The following is a 19,561-nucleotide window of genomic DNA, read 5'->3' as shown; positions in this document are numbered from 1 at the left end:
TTGAACAAGGACACAGGGGCCCCATGATCCCCTATTGCCGAGGAGCCCCATGAGTTGTCAGTCCACCCCTGTTCACACCTATGCGTTTTTTTTCCATTGCGTTTTGCAGAAACGCACAGCAGTCCATTTCACATGATTTCCTATTAGACATATTCACACCTCCGCGTTTTCACCCGGTGCATTTTGTGGAAAGGGTCAGGGACTTTTAAATGCAAAACATTGCATTTTTGGTTCAATAGACTTCAATGGAGACGCTGCAGAAATGCATGTAGTGCATTTTTTATGCGTTTTGATGCATTATTGATGCGGTTTGTGTCTTTATCTGCCTAGCAACAAGTTGAATAAAAATGCAAGGTGCAAACTGCATCAGAAATGCATCAAAAACACGTGAACAAAAATGCAAAACGCGCCACAAAAAGCACTGAAGAAACATATCAAATGCAAACTGCATAGGTATGATCAGTTTGAGCCCTGTTCACATTGATGCGGTGTAGCCAGGGGCGGACTGACAACTCATGGGGCCCCCGGGCAATAGGGGATCATGGGGCCCCTGTGTCCTTGCCCCCACTCAAAAAAGCCTGTGAAAAAGGTACCAGGGGCATCTCATGGGGCCCCCTACTGACCCCGGGCCCTCGGGCAGTGCCCAAGTTTCCAAATGGTCAGTCCGCCCCTGGGTGTAGCACATCGCATGTGATTCGCACAGGAACCGCACCGCATTCCTGTGCAAATCACATGCGATTTCTGTGCCGTGCAATTTGAGCCATACGTCTGTATGGCTCAAACCGCACCGCATCGACACCAAAAAAGTGCAGGACCCTTTTTTTGTACACACCAGATTCTGCATATCGCACCACATTTTGCAAACTGATTTCGGGGTGTCGTTAACTTATAATACACACCCACAGCACTTCGTATGAATGGGGTGCGATTGTGATGCGGTGCAGAAATCGCATAGAAAATGCTGCAAATTCTGCACCACATCTTAGTGAACCACAGCTGAGTCTAGGTTCACACCTATGTGTTTTCCGTTGCGTTCGCGGTTTTCAGAAACGCACAGCAGTCATTTAACATGATTTCCTGTGGGACAGGTTCACATCTCTGCGTTTTCACCTGCTGCATTTTTTGGAAAGGGCCCGGGACTTTTTTAAACTCAAAATGTTGCTTTTTCGGTTCCATAGACTTCAATGGAGATGCTGCAGAAAAGCATGTAGTGCGTTTTTGACATGTTTTTGATGCATTTTGTGGTTTAATCTGCCGAGCAACAAGTTGGGAAACAAAAACCACACAAAACGCTTCAAAAACACATGTGCAAAAACGCAAAATGCACCACAAAAAGCACTGCAGAAACGGATGAAACGCAAACTGCATAGGTGTGAACCGAACCTTCCACAGCGGCTCAGCCTTGGATGAAATTATTTCAGCATGTTGATTGCTATGCACCCCTTTGGCATACACTATACAAACTGATTGTACAACCCCTGGATTATCTCATTTACATTTATAAATACTGTGTAATAAAAACAAAAACAAAACAAAAAAAAAATACAAAAATACAAAAACCAAAAATAAAATTAAACACAAAGAAATAAACAAAACTAAACTAAAACAAACAAAAAACCCCGATCAGTATTTTCTGTCTGCGGTGTCTGTGGTTGGTAGTAACCCCCCGCGTGTCACAGGCCGAAGGAGTGTATTGTGTACGGTGCGGTGTTGTCGGGTTGCTCGGTGACGGTCTCCAGGGAGACGCAGGTTTGTGTGTCAGGACGGAGCCTTGTGTCCCAGGGAGCTCAGCCTCCAGCCAAGGGTCTTGGGTTTCCCTGTGAGTCCCATTGGACGCGGCAACGGGTGACAGATGGCGTCCAGGAGTGCCGGCACACTGATCACCCACAACAATGCCACCTACATCCCACCTGCTCTCATGCCTGGGTAAGTGTCACTGGATGACATATGCTCCATGCCTGCTCACCTCTCCCCTCCCCATCACTGTGCAACCTGGGAAAGAGAGCCCATCCAACCATGCATAGCTCTGACATATACCACAGCGATGTACACACAACACTGAGACAGCCTCTGCACCAGAGGAGCTTACACTCTAATATCATTTCTATAGCTCTGACATATACCACAGCGATGTACACACAACACTGAGCCAGTCTCTGCACCAGAGGAGCTTACACTCTAATAGCATTTCTATAGCTCTGACATATACCACAGCGATGTACACACAACACTGAGCCAGTCTCTGCACCAGAGGAGCTTACACTCTAATAGCATTTCTATAGCTCTGACATATACCACAGCGCTGTACAAAGAGCACTGAGCCAGTCTCTGCACCAGAGGAGCTTACACTCTAATAGCATTTCTATAGCTCTGACATATACCACAGCGATGTACACACAACACTGAGCCAGTCTCTGCACCAGAGGAGCTTACACTCTAATAGCATTTGTATAGCTCTGACATATACCACAGCGATGTACACACAACACTGAGACAGCCTCTGCACCAGAGGAGCTTACACTCTAATATCATTTCTATAGCTCTGACATATACCACAGCGATGTACACACAACACTGAGCCAGTCTCTGCACCAGAGGAGCTTACACTCTAATAGCATTTCTATAGCTCTGACATATACCACAGCGATGTACACACAACACTGAGCCAGTCTCTGCACCAGAGGAGCTTACACTCTAATAGCATTTCTATAGCTCTGACATATACCACAGCGCTGTACAAAGAGCACTGAGCCAGTCTCTGCACCAGAGGAGCTTACACTCTAATAGCATTTCTATAGCTCTGACATATACCACAGCGATGTACACACAACACTGAGCCAGTCTCTGCACCAGAGGAGCTTACACTCTAATAGCATTTGTATAGCTCTGACATATACCACAGCGATGTACACACAACACTGAGACAGCCTCTGCACCAGAGGAGCTTACACTCTAATATCATTTCTATAGCTCTGACATATACCACAGCGATGTACACACAACACTGAGCCAGTCTCTGCACCAGAGGAGCTTACACTCTAATAGCATTTCTATAGCTCTGACATATACCACAGCGATGTACACAGAACACTGAGCCAGTCTCTGCACCAGAGGAGCTTACACTCTAATAGCATTTCTATAGCTCTGACATATACCACAGCGCTGTACAAAGAGCACTGAGCCAGTCTCTGCACCAGAGGAGCTTACACTCTAATAGCATTTCTATAGCTCTGACATATACCACAGCGCTGTACAAAGAACACTGAGACAGCCTCTGCACCAAAGGAGCTTACACTCTAATATCATTTCTATAGCTCTGACATATACCACAGCGATGTACACGGAACACTGAGACAGCCTCTGCACCAGAGGAGCTTACACTCCAATAGCATTTATATAGCTCTGACATATACCACAGCAATGTACATGGAACACTGAGCCAGTCTCTGCACCAGAGGAGCTTACACTCTAATATCATCACCACACTCACACATGATTATTATACATTGATATAGCTCTGACATATACTACAGCATTGTACAGAGGAGCTTACACTCTAATATCATTTCTATAGCTCTGACATATACCACAGCAATGTACATGGAACACTGAGACAGCCTCTGCACCAGATGAGCTTACACTCTAATAACATTTCTTTAGCTCTGACATATACCACAGCGATGTACACAGAACACTGAGCCAGTCTCTGCACCAGAGGAGCTTACACTCTAATATCATCACCACACTCACACATGATTATTATACATTGATATAGCTCTGACATATATTGCAGCATTGTACAGAGGAGCTTACGCTCTAACATCCCTCCCCCCCCCACAGTCACACACTAATATTATTATTGTTATACATTTCTATAGCTCTGGCATATTCTGTGGCGCTGTACAGAGAACATTGAGCCAGTCACATCAGTCTCCGCACCAGAAGAGCTTACACTCGAATGTTCCTGTGACAGTCACACACTATTATCATTGTACATTTATATACAGTAGCTCTGGCATATACTGTAGTGCTGTATAGAGAACACTGAGCCAATCACATTATCTGCACCTAAGGAGCTTACACTCTAATGTCCCACAACACTCACACAATAATATGATATATTTCTATAGCTCTGACCAGGGGCGGACAGACCATTTGGAAACTCAGGCACTGCCCGAGGGCCCGGGGTCAGTAGGGGGCCCCATGAGATGCCCCTGGTACCTTTTTCATAGGCTTTTTTGAGTTTGGGCAAGGACACAGGGGCCCCATGATCCCCTATTTCCCGGGGGCCAGTTGTCAGTATTTTGTGGTGCTGTACAGAGAGCACTAACCCAGTCACATAAGTCTCTGCACCAGAGGAGCTTACACTCTAATGTCCCACCACAGTCATACACTACTATTATACATTTATATACCGTAACTCAGACATATACTGTAGTGCTGTACAGAGAACACTGAGCCAATCACATTCTCTGCACAGAGGAGCTTACACTCTAATGTCCCCACTACAGTCACACTCAATATTATTATACATTGATATAGCTCCGACATATACCGCAGTGTTGTACAGAGAACACAATAATTCACATCAGTCTCTGCACCAAAAGAGCTTACGCTCTAATGTCCCACCACAGTCACACAACATTGTTATTATACATTTCTATAGCTCTGTCATATATCATAGTGCTGTACAGAGAACACTGAGCCAGTCACATGATCCGCACCAGAGGAACTTACACTCTAATTTTCCACCACAGTCATATATTAATATTATTATACATTTCTATAGCTCTGACATATACCACAGCGCTGTACGGGGAACACTGAGCCAGGCTCATCAGTCTCTGGGCCACAAGAGCTAACACTCTAATGTCCCATTGCAGTCATTATTTATTATACATTTCTATAGCTCTGACATATATCATAGCGCTGTACAGGGAACACTGAGGCAGTCACATCAGTCTTTGCACCAGAGGAGCTTACACTCTACTGTCCCCAGTACAGTCACAGACTATTATTTTATATATTATATACAGTTGCAAGAAAAAGTATGTGAACCCCTTGGGATTACGTGGAGTTTTGCATGAATTGGGCATAAAATGTGCTCTGAACGTCATCTAAGTCACAACAATAGAAGAACACAGTCTGCTGAACATAATACTACACAAACATTAGATGTTGCCATGGTTTAATTGCACATAACATGTAAACATTCACAGTGCAGGGAGGAAAAAGTATGTGAACCTTTGGACTTAATAACTGGTTGACCCTCCTTTGGCAGCAATAACCTCAACCAAACGTTTCCTGTAGTTGCAGATCAGACCTGCACAACGATCTGGAGTCATTTTGAACCACTCCTCTTCACAAAACGGTTTCAGTGTAGCAATATTCTTGGGATGTCTGGTGTGAATCACTCTCTTAAGGTCATACCACAGCATTTCAATGGGGTTGAGGTCAGGACTCTGACTGGGCCACTCCAGAAGGCGTATTCTGTGCTGTTGCAGACATTGTTTTGTTGAATTACTTGTATGCTTTGGTTCATTGCCCTGTTGCATCACCCATCCTCTGCGGAGCTTCAATTGGCGGACAGATGGTCGTACATTTTCCTGCAAAATGTCTTGATAAACTCTGGAATTCATTTTCCCATCAATGACAACAATCCGTCCAGGCCCTGAGGCAGCAAAGCAGCCCCAAACCATGATGCTCCCTCCGCCATGTTTTACAGTGGGGATGAGGTTTTGATGTTGGTGTGCTGTGCCTTTTTTTCTCCACACATAGTGTTGTGTGTTCTTCCCAAACAACTCAATCTTGGTGTCATCTGTCCACAGTATATTTTGCCAGTAGTGCTGTGGAACATCCAGGTGCTCTTTTGCCAACTTCAAACGTGCTGCAATATTCTTTTTGGACAGCAATGGCTTCCTCCGTGGTGTCCTCCCATGTACTCCATTCTTGTTTAATGTTTTCCTTATTGTAGATGTGTCAACAAAAATGTTAGCATGTGCCAGAGATTTCTGTAGGTCTTTAGCTGACACTCTGGGATTCTTCTTTACCTCAGGCAGCATTCTGCGCTGTGCTCTTGCAGTCATTTTTACAGGACGACCGCGCCTAGGGAGAGTAGCAACAGTGCTAAACTTTCTCCATTTGTAGACAGTCTGTCTTACCGTGGACACATGAACATCAAGGCTTTTGGAGATACTTTTGTAACCCTTTCCAGCTTCATGCAAGTCAACAATTCTTGATGGTAGGTCTTCTGAGAGCTCTTTTCTGCGAGGCATGGTTCACATCAGACAGTGCTTCTTGAAACCAGTAAACCCAAAACAGGTGTGTGTTTTTTAAGGGCAGGACAGCTGTCAGCAACACATCCAATATCATCACACTGATTGGAGTCAAGGTTGGCTCACTCCTGGCTCCAATTAGCTGTGGGAGAAGTCATTAAGCTAGGGCCTCACATACTTTTTCCTCCCTGCACTGTGAATGTTTACATGTAATGTGCAATTAAACCATGACAACATCTAATGTTTGTGTAGTATTATGTTCAGCAGACTGTGTTCTTCTATTGTTGTGACTTAGATGACGTTCAGAGAACATTTTATGCCCAATTCATGCAAAACTCCACCTAATCCCAAGGGGTTCACATACTTTTTCTTGCAACTGTATGTATTTAGTTCTCACATATTCCACGGTGTTGTACAAAAACAGTGAGTAGTTTACATGTACATACCAAAGGGTGTATCTATAGAAAAAAAAACGACATAGCAATTCAGCCAAGGAAAGTGCATGTACATTCGTTCTGTGTGAATGGGGCAAAACAACAAACGTTATCAGGCATTACCTGTGCTGCGCGAATGTTTTTATTTTTTATCGTTTTAATATGTAAAATAACACATCTGGCCACTAGATGGTGCTAAGTATTACAGAAAATTCCAATGGTATTTGGCGCCCTATAGTGGCCAAATACAGTATTTTCCATCTTAAATCAATGAAAAACATTAGAGCAGCACCAGAAATAGCTCAATAACATTCCTATTTGCACAGAACAAATGTACATGCACTGTCCCTGGCAGAATTGCTATGCACGTCCTTGTATAAAGGGTCACTTCTGCACATTTGTAAATGACACCCATGATTGCACTCCTCCATGTTTGCCATCATTAACCACTTCCCGTCCAGCCCATGTACATAAACTGCTGGACAGGAGCAGTGCAGGAGCGGGTGACCATTTATAAACAGCCTCCTGCATTCCCTGCCTGTGCGCGCTCCCTGGGAGTGCACGGCACCGCGATCCAGACACAGCGGAACACCGATCACTGCACAGGGCCACTGTGTGAGGTCCCAATCATGTGATCACTGATTGGCCAATCAGTGATCACATGTACAGTAGTAAACAAGATGTCACTTGCTGACATCATTGCTTACTACGTGTGAAATCTGGGAGTGATCACAGAGATCACAGGGTACAAGGCTATTCACAACAGCCTTGTATCATGTGACAAGATGTGACCAATCACAGCTCTCACAGTATTTCTCAATGGCTGCAGGAATGCAGCCAGAGAGAAGGAGAAATTATTGCTCTTACAGCTTTTATGGGTGTAAAAGCAGTCAGTGTAAAAAAAATAAAAATAAAATAAAATCTTCATCACCCCCCACAAGTAGTACAGTGTCACTATGACACTATACTGCTAGGGTGACAGTATGTAAAAAAACATAAATAATAATATTAAAAAAAAATACAAATTTAAAAAATCTTTTAGAAAAATTATAATTTTTGGTTATAAACTATTTTTTTTTACTAAAAAGATAACTGAATACATTTTGGCCAAGATTTATGAAGAAAGATTATTTATTTGCAAAAGTTTAGAAGAAAAACACTTTTTTTCAAAACTTTTTCATTTATATAGCAAAAAAAATATAAATATCACCAAAATAAAGTTTTGTCAGGCTAAAAAAAATGCTAAAAAAGTTCATATGGGTACAGTGTCACATGACCGCGCAATTGTCATTCAAAGTGTGACAGCGCTGAAAGCTGAAAATTGGCCTGGACTGGTAGGGGGGGAAAGTGTCCGGACTTGAAGTGGTTAAAGACTGCAGAGAGTGGCTAATAATATCCAGCCAGACAGGTCCTGTCTGGTAGACCTCGCAGTGAGGATCAGCATGGCCACACTGCAAAGCAGAAAGCAGAAGCCAGGGCTGTGATCGAGTGACACTTCCCAATCATTTTCATCAATCCGATTATTTACAATGTGACCCTAAAACTAATTCCAAGGAGCCGTCTCCTTTAAAGCATTGTGTGCTGATTTGTAAGTCATTTGTAGAAAAGATCCCGGGGAATAGAGACCATTGTGGACACAAGGATCACTGCAATAAAACCCATTTCCAGGGTCTTCTGTTTGAAAAGGATCCCTTGGAGAGTTGTGTGTACACTACCGCCCCCTGCTGTCACATAGGCAGGATGTCACGTTTTCCTTCATGTCATCAGCTCACACTAAGTGTACCCTGATATCATAGATCCCGGTGGCCCTTCTTCCCCCCTCGGGCCCTTCTTTAGTCTGATGTGTAGACCTTTCTGTAAAACACATCGCTTCTCGGCCTTTTGGCTAAGATCAAGTGTAGTATCTGTTCTTATCAGTGTCCAGTGGGGGTGCTACCGACCATTCTAGTTTACGGGGATGGTTGTTGTACAGTACCCTCACTGGTATGATGGGGGTCCGGAAGGCTAGTACCGGAGGGACAGAAACCAGGGAGCGCCATGATTCGTTCTGGGGCCTTGGGAGTAATTCCTCTGGGGAGACCGGAAAGACCCAGTTCCTCCTGGTTTGAGCATGCTACCTTGGTCTGGCCTGGGGCTGAGGAGGCAAAAAGTCCGCAAACTCAGTGCCCCCTGAGGAGACGCGCTCAGGGGTGTCACTAGTAACACTTGGGTGTGGGACCCCACGGTGTGAAGATGACACATGGCCACTGTTTTTACACTCCTTTTTGCACAGCGCCCTAAGGACCAGGTCTTTTGGCTAAGTCCAGGGCAATTTTTGCTACAGGCCTCAGGGCCTGGTCTGTGCACTATTAGGCACGGTACCACTTTTTTATTTTATTCTATTTATTTATATCACTCCCACGTTCTGTCACTTTTTGCTTTCTTATGTGTGTGTTTTTTCACGGATGGAGGGTGTGGGTCCTCGGGCCTTACCTGAAGTCTAGGGGGAGGATGTGTGGCCATACGGTTCCTTCCTCCCCTGATCCCTAGGGGGTTTTCTCTTCGGGAGAACCCCCTTGCCTAGTACTGGATGTCCGGCTTCGGCTGGGCATAAGGAACGGTGGTCCACCAGGCCTTTTGGCCAGGAGGACCAAATGGGAACCTTGTCCCTGTCAGGAGCTTCGTGCCCCGGGGGATCGGGTGAACGGTCCAACCCTTTCGGGGGTAGGACAAACACACCCCTAAGTGCACGTTTTTCGTGTGTGTGTTTCTGCACTTGCACTTTTTTGCGGACACTTACGGGTTTTTTCGTTACAGTTCCACGTTTGCGGACTTAAAAAAAAAAAAAAAAAAAAAAAAAACATTGTATATAAAGAAATCATTTTACTGCCGTTAGCCTTTCATCCAAATTCGAATTTATTGCATTTTTAGAAACATATTTTTGCATATTACATCGTTTTGTGTGCAAATAATAATAATACCCAGAAAAAAAAACACAGGTAGTCATTTCAGTTCCCACTTACATTGGTGGTCGGTGTCGTGATCTCTTACATTCGTGGTCAGTACAATGTAAGAGATCACTACACCAACCACCCATGTAAGAGATCACTATACTGACCACCAATGTAAGAGATCACTATACTAACCACCAATGTAAGAGATCACTATACTGACCACCAATGTAAGAGATCACTATACTGACCACCAATGTAAGAGATCACTATAGTGACCACCAATGTAAGAGATCACTATACTGACCACCAATGTAAGAGATCACTATACTGACCTCCAGTGTAGTGATCTCTTACATTGGTGGTCAGTGTAGCGATCTCTTACATTGGTGGTCAGTGTAGTGCCCCTTACATTGGTGGTTAGTGTAGTGATCTCTTACATTGGTGGTCAGTGTAGCGATCTCTTACATTGGTGGTCAGTGTAGTGCCCCTTACATTGGTGGTTAGTGTAGTGATCTCTTACATTGGTGGTCATCATTGTGATCCTTTACATTGGTGGTCAGTGTAGTGCCCCTTACAATGGTGGTCGGTATAGTGATCTCTTACATTGGTGGTCAGTGTAGTTATCTCTTACATTGGTGGTCAGTGTAGTGATCTCTTACATTGGTGGTCAGTGTAGTGCTCCCATGTATTGTTGGTTAGTTTAGTGTCCCCTTACATTGATTGTCAGTGTAATATTTTCCTACATTAGTGTTTAATATAGCACCCCTTACACAGGTGGTTAGTGTAGTGCTCCTTACACAGGTGGTTAGTGTAGTGCTCCTTACACTGGTGGTTAGTGTAGTGCTCCTTACATTGGTGGTTAGTGTAGTGCTCCTTACATTGGTGGTTAGTGTAGTGCTCCTTACATTGGTGGTTAGTGTAGTGCTCCTTACACTGGTGGTCAGTGTAGTGCTCCTTACATTGGTGGTTAGTGTAGTGCTCCTTACATTGGGGGTTAGTGTAGTGCCCCTTACACTGGTGGTTAATGTAGTGCCCTTTACATTGGTGGTTAGTGTAGTGACCCTTACATTGGTGGTTAATGTAGTTAGTGTAGGTTAGTGTAGTGTTGCTTTACATTGGTGGTCAGGGTAGTGATCCTGTACAATGGTGGTTAGTGTAGATGCCCCTACATTGGTGGTTAGTGTAGTGTTGCTTTACATTGGTGGCTAGCGTAGTGTTCCAGTACATTGGTGGTCAGTGTAGTGATCCTGTACATTGGTGGTCAGTGTAGGGATCCCGTACATTGGTGGTCGGTGTAGTGATCTCGTACATTTGTGGTCAGTGTAGTGATCCTGTACATTGGTGGTCAGTGTAGTGATTCGGTACATTGGTGGTCAGTGTAGTGATCCTGTACAATGGTGGTTAGTGGAGATTCCCCTTACATTGGTGGTTAGTGTAGTGTTGCTTTACATTGGTGGCTAGCGTAGTGTTCCAGTACATTGGTGATCAGTGTAGTGATCCTGTACATTAGTAGTCAGTGTAGTGATCCCGTACAATAGTGGTCAGTGTAGTGATCCTGTACATTGGTGGTCACTGTAATGATCCCATACATTGGTGGTCAGTGTAGTTATCCCGTACATTGGTAGTCAGTGTAGTGATCCCATACATTGGTGGTCAGTGTAGTTATCCTGTACATTGGCGGTCATTGTAGTGATCCCGTACATTGGTGGTCAGTGTAGTGATCCCGCACATTGGTGGTCAGTGTAGTGATCCTGTACATTAGTAGTCAGTGTAGTGATCCCGTAGAATAGTGGTCAGTGTAGTGATCCTGTACATTGGTGGTCACTGTAGTGATCCCATACATTGGTGGTCAGTGTAGTTATCCCATACATTGGTAGTCAGTGTAGTGATCCCATACATTGGTGGTCAGTGTAGTGATCCTGTACATTGGTGGTCACTGTAGTGATCCCATACATTGGTGGTCAGTGTAGTTATCCCATACATTGGTGGTCAGTGTAGTGATCCTGTACATTGGAGGTCATTGTAGTGATCCCGTACATTGGTGGTCAGTGTGGTGATCCCGTACATTGGTGGTCAGTGTAGTGATCCCGCACATTGGTGTTCAGTGTGGTGATCCCGCACATTGGTGGTCAGTGTGGTGATCCCGTACATTGGTGGTCAGTGTAGTGATCCCGCACATTGGTGGTCAGTGTGGTGATCTCGTACATTGGTGGTCAGTGTAGTGCTCCTTTACAATGCTGGATCTGCTGCACAGAGGACAGGCGTGATGTCTTATCCATTGTTCCTATTGGCTCTAACCTCCCTATTTCCAGTCATACAAGTGTATTTCCTCTCTTGTTAGCTGAGAATAATGATCATTATACCGTAGTGAGCTGGGCCTGGTGTGATCCCCCGTTCTCCGGACGCATGGTGTTTACAGAAGCCTGGCATTCACAGGAAATACCGCCGGGTGCGTTCACTGGGGATGGAGGGAGCGGAGAAGCCTGGCCTTTATGGAATTTGAAATGTATGGCATTGTCAGTGCTGAATCCTTCATTACACTGTGTATGGTCCACGTCCTCCCAGACAGCGCCAGTAATTGAGCTTTGTTTTATTGGCTGTATAATGAAGCTCAAGGGTGACATCCTGGCTGGCGATGGATGGCGGGCTGGCGATGGATGGCGGGCTGGCAGCCCACTAACTGCTCATATCTGATGAGGATTGGAACGGCAGATGATTTGTGATAATAGTTACACTGGATGTGGAGCCCCTCGGGGGGGTCATTGGATTTCTTAGTTTAATATTGGAGTTTATTTTACTGCGTTCATTACAATGATGTTCCATGTCCATCCCTACTGGGTCCAATCAGAACACTTCTCCTAGTACGGTAGTTACAATATCATGATATTTCTAAATTGTTCTGTCCGTACCGGTGCTTCTTAAACTCCAAGGAAAGGTCAAATTCCTCCTTTGCAGTGGGACTGCCCCTACACCGCAGGAGGTAAATGCCCAATAAGGGCTTGGGCAGAGGTGTCAAACTGGTGGCCCTCCAGCTGCTGTGAAACTACAAGTCCCATCATGCCTCTGCCTTTGGGAGTCATGCTTGTAATTGTCAATCTTGCAGTGCCTCATGGGAATTGTAGTTTGGCAACAGCTGGAGGGCCTCCAGTTTGATTCCTGTGGTCTAGGGGGATTGGGAAAAAAACTCTTCTACTTCCCCTATCCTCCGCTCCAGCAGACTCCTCTACACTGCAATCTCCTCCCCCCCTATTCTCTGGTGGTGGGATGCCCCTGTTGTCATCAAAACCGATGCAGGGCGCCTAGCCCTGCCATGGATGTGAGGACGCTGAGGAACAGTCTACTGTCGGAGCATAAGGGGAGCACCATTTACACACCAGCAGAATGGCGGATTGGGTTAGTCCCCTAGACCTAATTGAGCATTTAACCCTGCAGTGTGGGGGCACAGGGGGATTTTTAATTTTTGTGGATTTGCATTTAAAGTAAATCTAAACACAAGCACTAAAATCTGATGCTGTGCTGAAACGTTATTCCCCCAGGAAAGGGCAGTGAGGATGCAGTGTCATTGTGGTAAGGTGTTGGGCTCATGAACCCAAGATGGTGGGTTCAATTCCCCTCTGTGCCTAGAGCCCAGTACTAGAGGATGCCATCTGATGGTCTTGGTTTACTAATGATGTACTACACATAAACTGGACAAAGTGCATCCATTCATTAAACTGGACAAAGTGCATCCATTCATTAAACTGGACAAAGTGCATCCCTTCATTAAACTGGACAATGCATCCATTCATTAAACTAGACAATGCATCCATTCATTAAACTGGACAATGCATCCATTCATTAAACTGGCCAAAGTGCATCCCTTCATTAAACTGGACAAAGTGCATCCCTTCATTAAACTGGACAAAGTGCATCCCTTCATTAAACTGGACAAATGGGGAGTCAAATCCAGTCCTAAGGCTGGATTCACACTTGAGCGCAGTGTCTTTGAGGGTTTTCAAGTTTTGTACTTTATTATTTTGCCAGTAGAGAAAAATATTATCTATCACATCAGTTGTTGCTAGGTTTTTCAGCTCTTTTAGCTTTTCCAGCAGTTTTTATTTACTTATTTTTTTATTATTATTCATTTAATATTATTATTATTTTTTTTGTTGTTATTGTTAGGGTAAGGGACTATAGTTAAGGTTAGGATTAGAATTTGCAGGGGTTTGGGGTTAATATTTTATTTATTGTCTTCCTATTATTTATTTATTTGTTTGTTTTATGTTAGAGTGTTAATAATAATATTAATAATAATTGAATAAATACATGTAAAATAAATACACAAATAAATAAAAATAATCATAAATAAATAACAAATGCATAAATAAAATAATAATATGCAATAATTAATAAATAAATAAACATTAACCCAAACCTTAACCTCCGAACCCTAAAAAAATATTTTTATTATTATTCATAATAATAATAATACCTCAAATGCACTTCAACATGCAGTATATATATATATATATATATATATATATATATATATATTTATTGAAATATATTTTGAAATATATTGAATATGGCCAAAACTGTAGTATTTCAAATATATGTCAATATATTTGGGAAGAATATTTTTTAAATATATTTCAAATATATTTTCCTTCCATGTGGGTAAAGAGTTTGGTTTTTCCTTCTACCCTCTTTTGTTTTGTCCCCATTATTTAAACTTATGTAATTAGTTCTGTATGAAGAGCATCATAAACAAACCCAACCTTTCATTCAATGGCTTCCTTCAGTCACAGATAGAGATTGAATCTATGATCTTGTGGTGATCAACTTACCACTTGGCCACTGTGCCACCAGCCGTGGCACATTGGAGTACAATAGGCAGTATACTGAAGCTGTGGTACATGCAATGATCATTAAATAATGAACACAAATTCAGCGCTCACACAATATAGAATGGGATGGTGACATGGGGCATAGTAGACGGAAAATGGGAACTGACTGTACACAGGATGTAACGGAGAAGAGTCACTAGGTGGACTTGTCCATAGGATAGGCAAATGGAGGAGAAGACAGACCAAGGAACCAGGGCACCTGGATAGGAGTCGGCAAGCCTCGCTAGGGATGGTGGAGATCCTATGTGACCGACGTGGTGGCAGTGTGGACACAGTTAGTGCATCCTGAGCCTGACAATGGAAGAAGGGATGGACCAGAAGGCAAATGCCTGGAAAAGAACTGGAAGCTCCTCATCAAGGATGTGGGGAATCCCTCGAAGACAAGAAAAGGAATGTGATCAGGGCAGGAGGCGTAAAATCAGTGAAAAACTTTAAAACCGAAGACGTACATCTGGAATTCCTTCAGTCGGCATGTGGAGTGGAAGGAATTCCAGATGGTGCCCTCCTTTTCTTCTGCTAGTATACTGAAGCTGGCAGGACAACCAGCAGGCTAATTGTACCATCTGATGATCTAAGAAATGGTCTAGCTTTATTTACGTTAAAGCAAACAACATCACAAAGGATCAGTGGGAGTGTACTTCTTAAACCCCGTACCCTGCTACCCCAGCTGCCATTCTGCTTCCTGTATCACCAATTACACTCCAACTTTGGTACCAGTTTAAGTTCTCTTACCAGTATTATAACTGTTCACTGATTGGTTTCACTTGATGCTTGGAATTACTCTCCAAAAAATACATATTTCCAGCTAATAGGGAGTCTTGTAAAGTCTTTGTTTTATACTGTATATTTACTTGGCTCCTCTTAGAAGCTTTGTTGAAACTTTCCTATTCCAGGTTGCTGGTCATGTGGGTGCAGTGGCCAAGTGGTAAGGCGTTGGTCTCGTAAACCAAAGATCATGGGTTCAATCCCCATCTGTGCCTAAAGTTATTGGCAATGGCTTTTTATATATCAACCTGTGTTTATTAAATGGGAAGAGGGCAGAGTTAATAAAAACTGTCCTTACAGTATAAAAAAGCATAGCTCAGCAGTTGACATTGGGGATTCCTCAGTGTGTATACTTACCTTACAAAATGAACATGTCTACGCAAGTTATAGTACGTACCAAGGGTACGCTAAAGCATTGGAGGACATTAAAGCACCCTACAACTCCCTATGTTGTTCTGCTTACTGTATCACCCTTCTAAACTATTTTGGTAACAACTTAGGTTTTTTTTCTAATTTTAGTTTAGCTAAGTGTTTGCGTTTTTGCTTGTATGGTTGGAAAAGCTCTCCAAAAATGCATACAAGAGGATGATAGCAAAGACAAGGATTTCTAAGATACTCTAAGGCACAGAGCAGGATCAGCCATGCAATCTTTGACTTACAACACTGGTCTCCAAGCTGGAGCTCAGGTGCCAGATGCAGCCCTTTGCTTGATTTTATCTGGCTCTTGAGGCACTATTTCATTCACTGATACCAACAATGGGACATAATTCCCTCTACTGACAACAATGAATTGGGCACAATGTCTCCCACCGACACCAAAGATGGGTCACAATTTCTCCTAATGACACTAATGATAGGGCACAATTCCTCAGAATTACACCAACAATGGGGCACAATTCCTCCCAATGACACCAATGATGGGGCACAATTTCTCCCAATGACACTAATAATGGGGCACAATTTCTCAGAATGACACCAAGCATGGGGCACAATTTCTCCCACTGACACCAATGATGGGGCACAATTTCTCAGAATGACACCAAGAATGGGGCACAATTTCTCTCACCGACACCAAAGATGGGGCACAATTTCTCCCAATGACACTAATGATGGAGCACAATTCCTCAGAATGACACCAACAATGGGGCACAATTCTACCAAATGACAGGTCACAATTTCTCCCAATGACACCAATGATGGGGCACAATTTCTCCCAATGACACCAATGATGGGGCACAATTTCTCCCAATGACACCAATGATGGGGCACAATTCCTCAGAATGACACCAAGAATGGGGCACAATTCCTCCCACTGACACCAAAGATGAGGCATTGCACTTTCCCACTGAGGTCAGGATCTTTTCCCAGCGGCCACAGTCTAGACCCCCTAAAGTCTGAATTATAGTAAACTGGCTCTTTGTTTAGAAAGTCTGGAGACCCCTGGTTTACAAAACCAGCACTTTACCACTGCAACTTCTACTGGAGTTGCTGGAAGACCTAGCGCTGCTCAACCTACAGGTAAGTATGCTTACTGCTGTATTATGCTTTCCTTTGCTACCAGGAAATGTTTAATGAAGCCAGTATTCATTGCTTTAGCTAGTTTTGTATTTAATACATCATATATCATGACCACTAGGTTATATTTCAAAGGAAAAGCTTCATTCAGGCACAGATGGGGATTGAACCCATGATCTTTGGTTTACGAGACCAACGCCTTACCACTTGGCCACTGCACCTTTGGCTGAGTTGCAAGCATGTCTTCCTTGGTTACAATGGTCAAGCTGTGAAATGTTGGTCTTCTAAACCAAAGATCATGGGTTCAATTCGTAGCTGTGCTTTTGTAGCTTTGGCATTCAAGCCATCAATACAGTCCTCAATCACTATCTCCATCCTCAGCTGCACAGAATGAATGAACAGGAATACTGTGGTGTAGAGCTTTCCGTTCATTCACAAAATGTTTACTATGTTTTATGACATATTTACCGGCCCCACCCTGTTCTCTATCCTGAAATGATCCCTTGTGCCCCCCAGCAGTCGGCGGGTGGCTGGCAGCAGTGTTGGGGGGGAGATTGGAGGACCAGAGGGGAAACATAAAGGAATGGTTCCAGTAAATGCTACCCCCTCTGCACCGATAGCCCCATCCTGTCCATGATCCCCTTCCTTCTGCTTGTCTTCTGCCCTGGCTCCCCTTTTGAACTGATGGGGATCAAGCCAAGGAACCATGCAAGACAGCCAGGAGTTGCACTAAATAACCAGGAGAAAGTACAGTGCAGCGTAAAGTTGTGCAATACAGCTTGCAAGTTGTACAGAGCAGTCAGAAACCTAGCAGTCCTCAAGTTCTACAGTTCGGGGTATCCCATGCTCTAGTCCTGAACTTCAGTACCTTTTGGTGGTCTAAGAAATGGTCTAGGCTTATTCATTTTGGAGCAAAGGGAACTTCAAAGGGCCATTGAGAGTATACTTCTTAAACCCTGTACCCTGAAACTCACTGTGTCATTCTGCTTCCTTTATAACCAATTACATTCAAACTTCCAAAACAACGTTTGTATTTCTGTTGTCTTTCTAATTTTAGCTCATCTGCAATGTTTTCTGGCTATTTTTAACAAATTGCTCTCCTTGGTGCTTAGACTACAGTGGTCAAACAGTAAGGTGTTGGTTTCCTAAGCTAAAGCTCATAGGTTCAGTCCCTCTGTAATACTTGGCATTCAATATAGGGCTTATGATTCTGGGTTTTGGTCACATATAAACTGGAAGGTAGGGGTGGGGGAATAATCATGCTGACCAAGATCTAATATTTTGGGCCTGTGAAGCTGGGGTGGTTCTGTAAGGGATGGGAAGGGAAGGTTAAATCCTAAAATGGAAGTAAACTCCACTGTTGGGGCTCAGGGCTTCATCAGATTATGTATGTATGTACAGCATATTTACACATTATGACTGACCTACCATCCAAAGGGACTTCTCCAGTGCTGCAATGTGCATTGCCACTGTTTTCTTCTGGATTTTCTGTTTTCTGCCATCTTTATTAGTCAGTCAGGGATGATGTAGCTCCGGATTGCACAGGAGTTAGTTCCTCCCAGTAGCAAACAGATTTAGAAAATAACATTGCTGGCAGGAAGGTAAGACACTTGTTTTTGCAGAAGAGACACATCCTCTGTAGTAAAAGCCTACCTTACAGAAATAGAAGATCTTAGTTACACTACAGGGTCCACCGAGTACTGCAGGATTTAACCCGAAGACATAGACTAGCTGTATAATCTAGAAGCTCCCAAGTGTCTTAGAAATATTCAGAGGATGTAGTTATCAGGGGCGGACTGACCATTTAGGCCCTTGGGCACTGCCTGAGGTCAGTAGGGGGCCCCATGAGATTTCCCTGGTACCCTTCATAGGCTTTTTTGGGTATGTTTTGAGTGTGGGCAAGGACACAGGGGCCCCATGATTTCCTATTGGCTGGGGGCCCCATGAGTTGTCAGTCCACCCCTGGTAGTTAGTGTTTGATATTCTCCTTGTTAACATATTCTAGAATAGGGGTCTCCAAACTTTTCAAACAAAGGGCCAGTTTATTTAGTATAGGTACTTATATAGCTCCATCAATTTATGCAGTGCTTTACATATATATTGTACATACACATCAGTCCCTAACTGTCAAGGGGCGTACATTCTAAGGTCCCTAACATACATTCATACATACACATACTAGGGCCAATTTAGACAGGGTCCACTTAACTTACCAGCATGTCTTTAGGGTGTGGGAGGAAACCAGAGTACCCGGAGGAAACCCATGAAGGCTCAGAGAGAATGTGCAAACTCCAGGCAGGTGGTGCCATGGTTGGGATTCAAGCTAACAAAGCTAATATTGCCAGGCAGATGTGCTAACCATTTAGCCACAGTTTACTGTCCTTCAGACTTTAGGGGGACTGGATTGTGGCCAGCTGGGGAAGAAAATGTCCTGGGCCCAGAATTGGTGAAAATAAACATGGCCTCAGGGTTGGTGGTCAGTAGGAGAAGGAAGATTGCCCCATTATTGGTATTCATGGAAGAATAGTATCCCATCATTGGTATCAGTGGCAGGAATAATGCCCCATCATTCTTATCAGTGAAAGAAATAGTGCTGCAATGTTGGTGTCAGTGGTAGGATTTGTGCCTCTATCATAGGGAGGATGTGACTGGAGTGGCTTTGGGTGGGGGGCCCATGGAACACAGCCCCCTTTGGAGAGGTGGGGAGACCCCTGTCTCAGCTCCCCAAATCCCTCTTATGTGTAAGTCGCCCT

The 19,561-nt window shown here is 43.8% G+C and overlaps 1 protein-coding gene, 2 non-coding genes and 1 pseudogene across 3 annotated transcripts in view; 3 read left to right on the top strand and 1 right to left on the bottom strand.

The window, feature by feature from the left end:
* The first annotated feature begins 1,737 nt into the window (after positions 1 to 1,737).
* Positions 1,738 to 19,561, top strand: part of CIMIP2C (ciliary microtubule inner protein 2C) — a 68,679-nt gene continuing 50,855 nt past the window's right edge. The window contains exon 1 of the mRNA XM_089685977.1: positions 1,738 to 1,926. Coding sequence (XP_089542103.1) covers positions 1,853 to 1,926 — 74 coding nt within the window. The 5' untranslated portion in view covers positions 1,738 to 1,852. The remainder of the gene's footprint in view (positions 1,927 to 19,561) is intronic.
* LOC149455687 (U2 spliceosomal RNA) lies at positions 8,575 to 8,689 on the top strand (annotated as a pseudogene).
* On the top strand, positions 15,437 to 15,508 carry TRNAT-CGU (transfer RNA threonine (anticodon CGU)). The gene has a single exon. It is a non-coding gene; the product is annotated as a tRNA-Thr (tRNA).
* Positions 16,958 to 17,029, bottom strand: TRNAT-CGU (transfer RNA threonine (anticodon CGU)). The gene has a single exon. It is a non-coding gene; the product is annotated as a tRNA-Thr (tRNA).

This window comes from Staurois parvus, unplaced genomic scaffold, assembly GCF_062004578.1.
Source record: "Staurois parvus isolate SC_StPar_1 unplaced genomic scaffold, SC_StPar_1.0 ptg000390l, whole genome shotgun sequence".
NCBI lineage: Eukaryota > Metazoa > Chordata > Amphibia > Anura > Ranidae > Staurois > Staurois parvus.
This window is presented reverse-complemented; position numbering and strand designations above follow the sequence as displayed.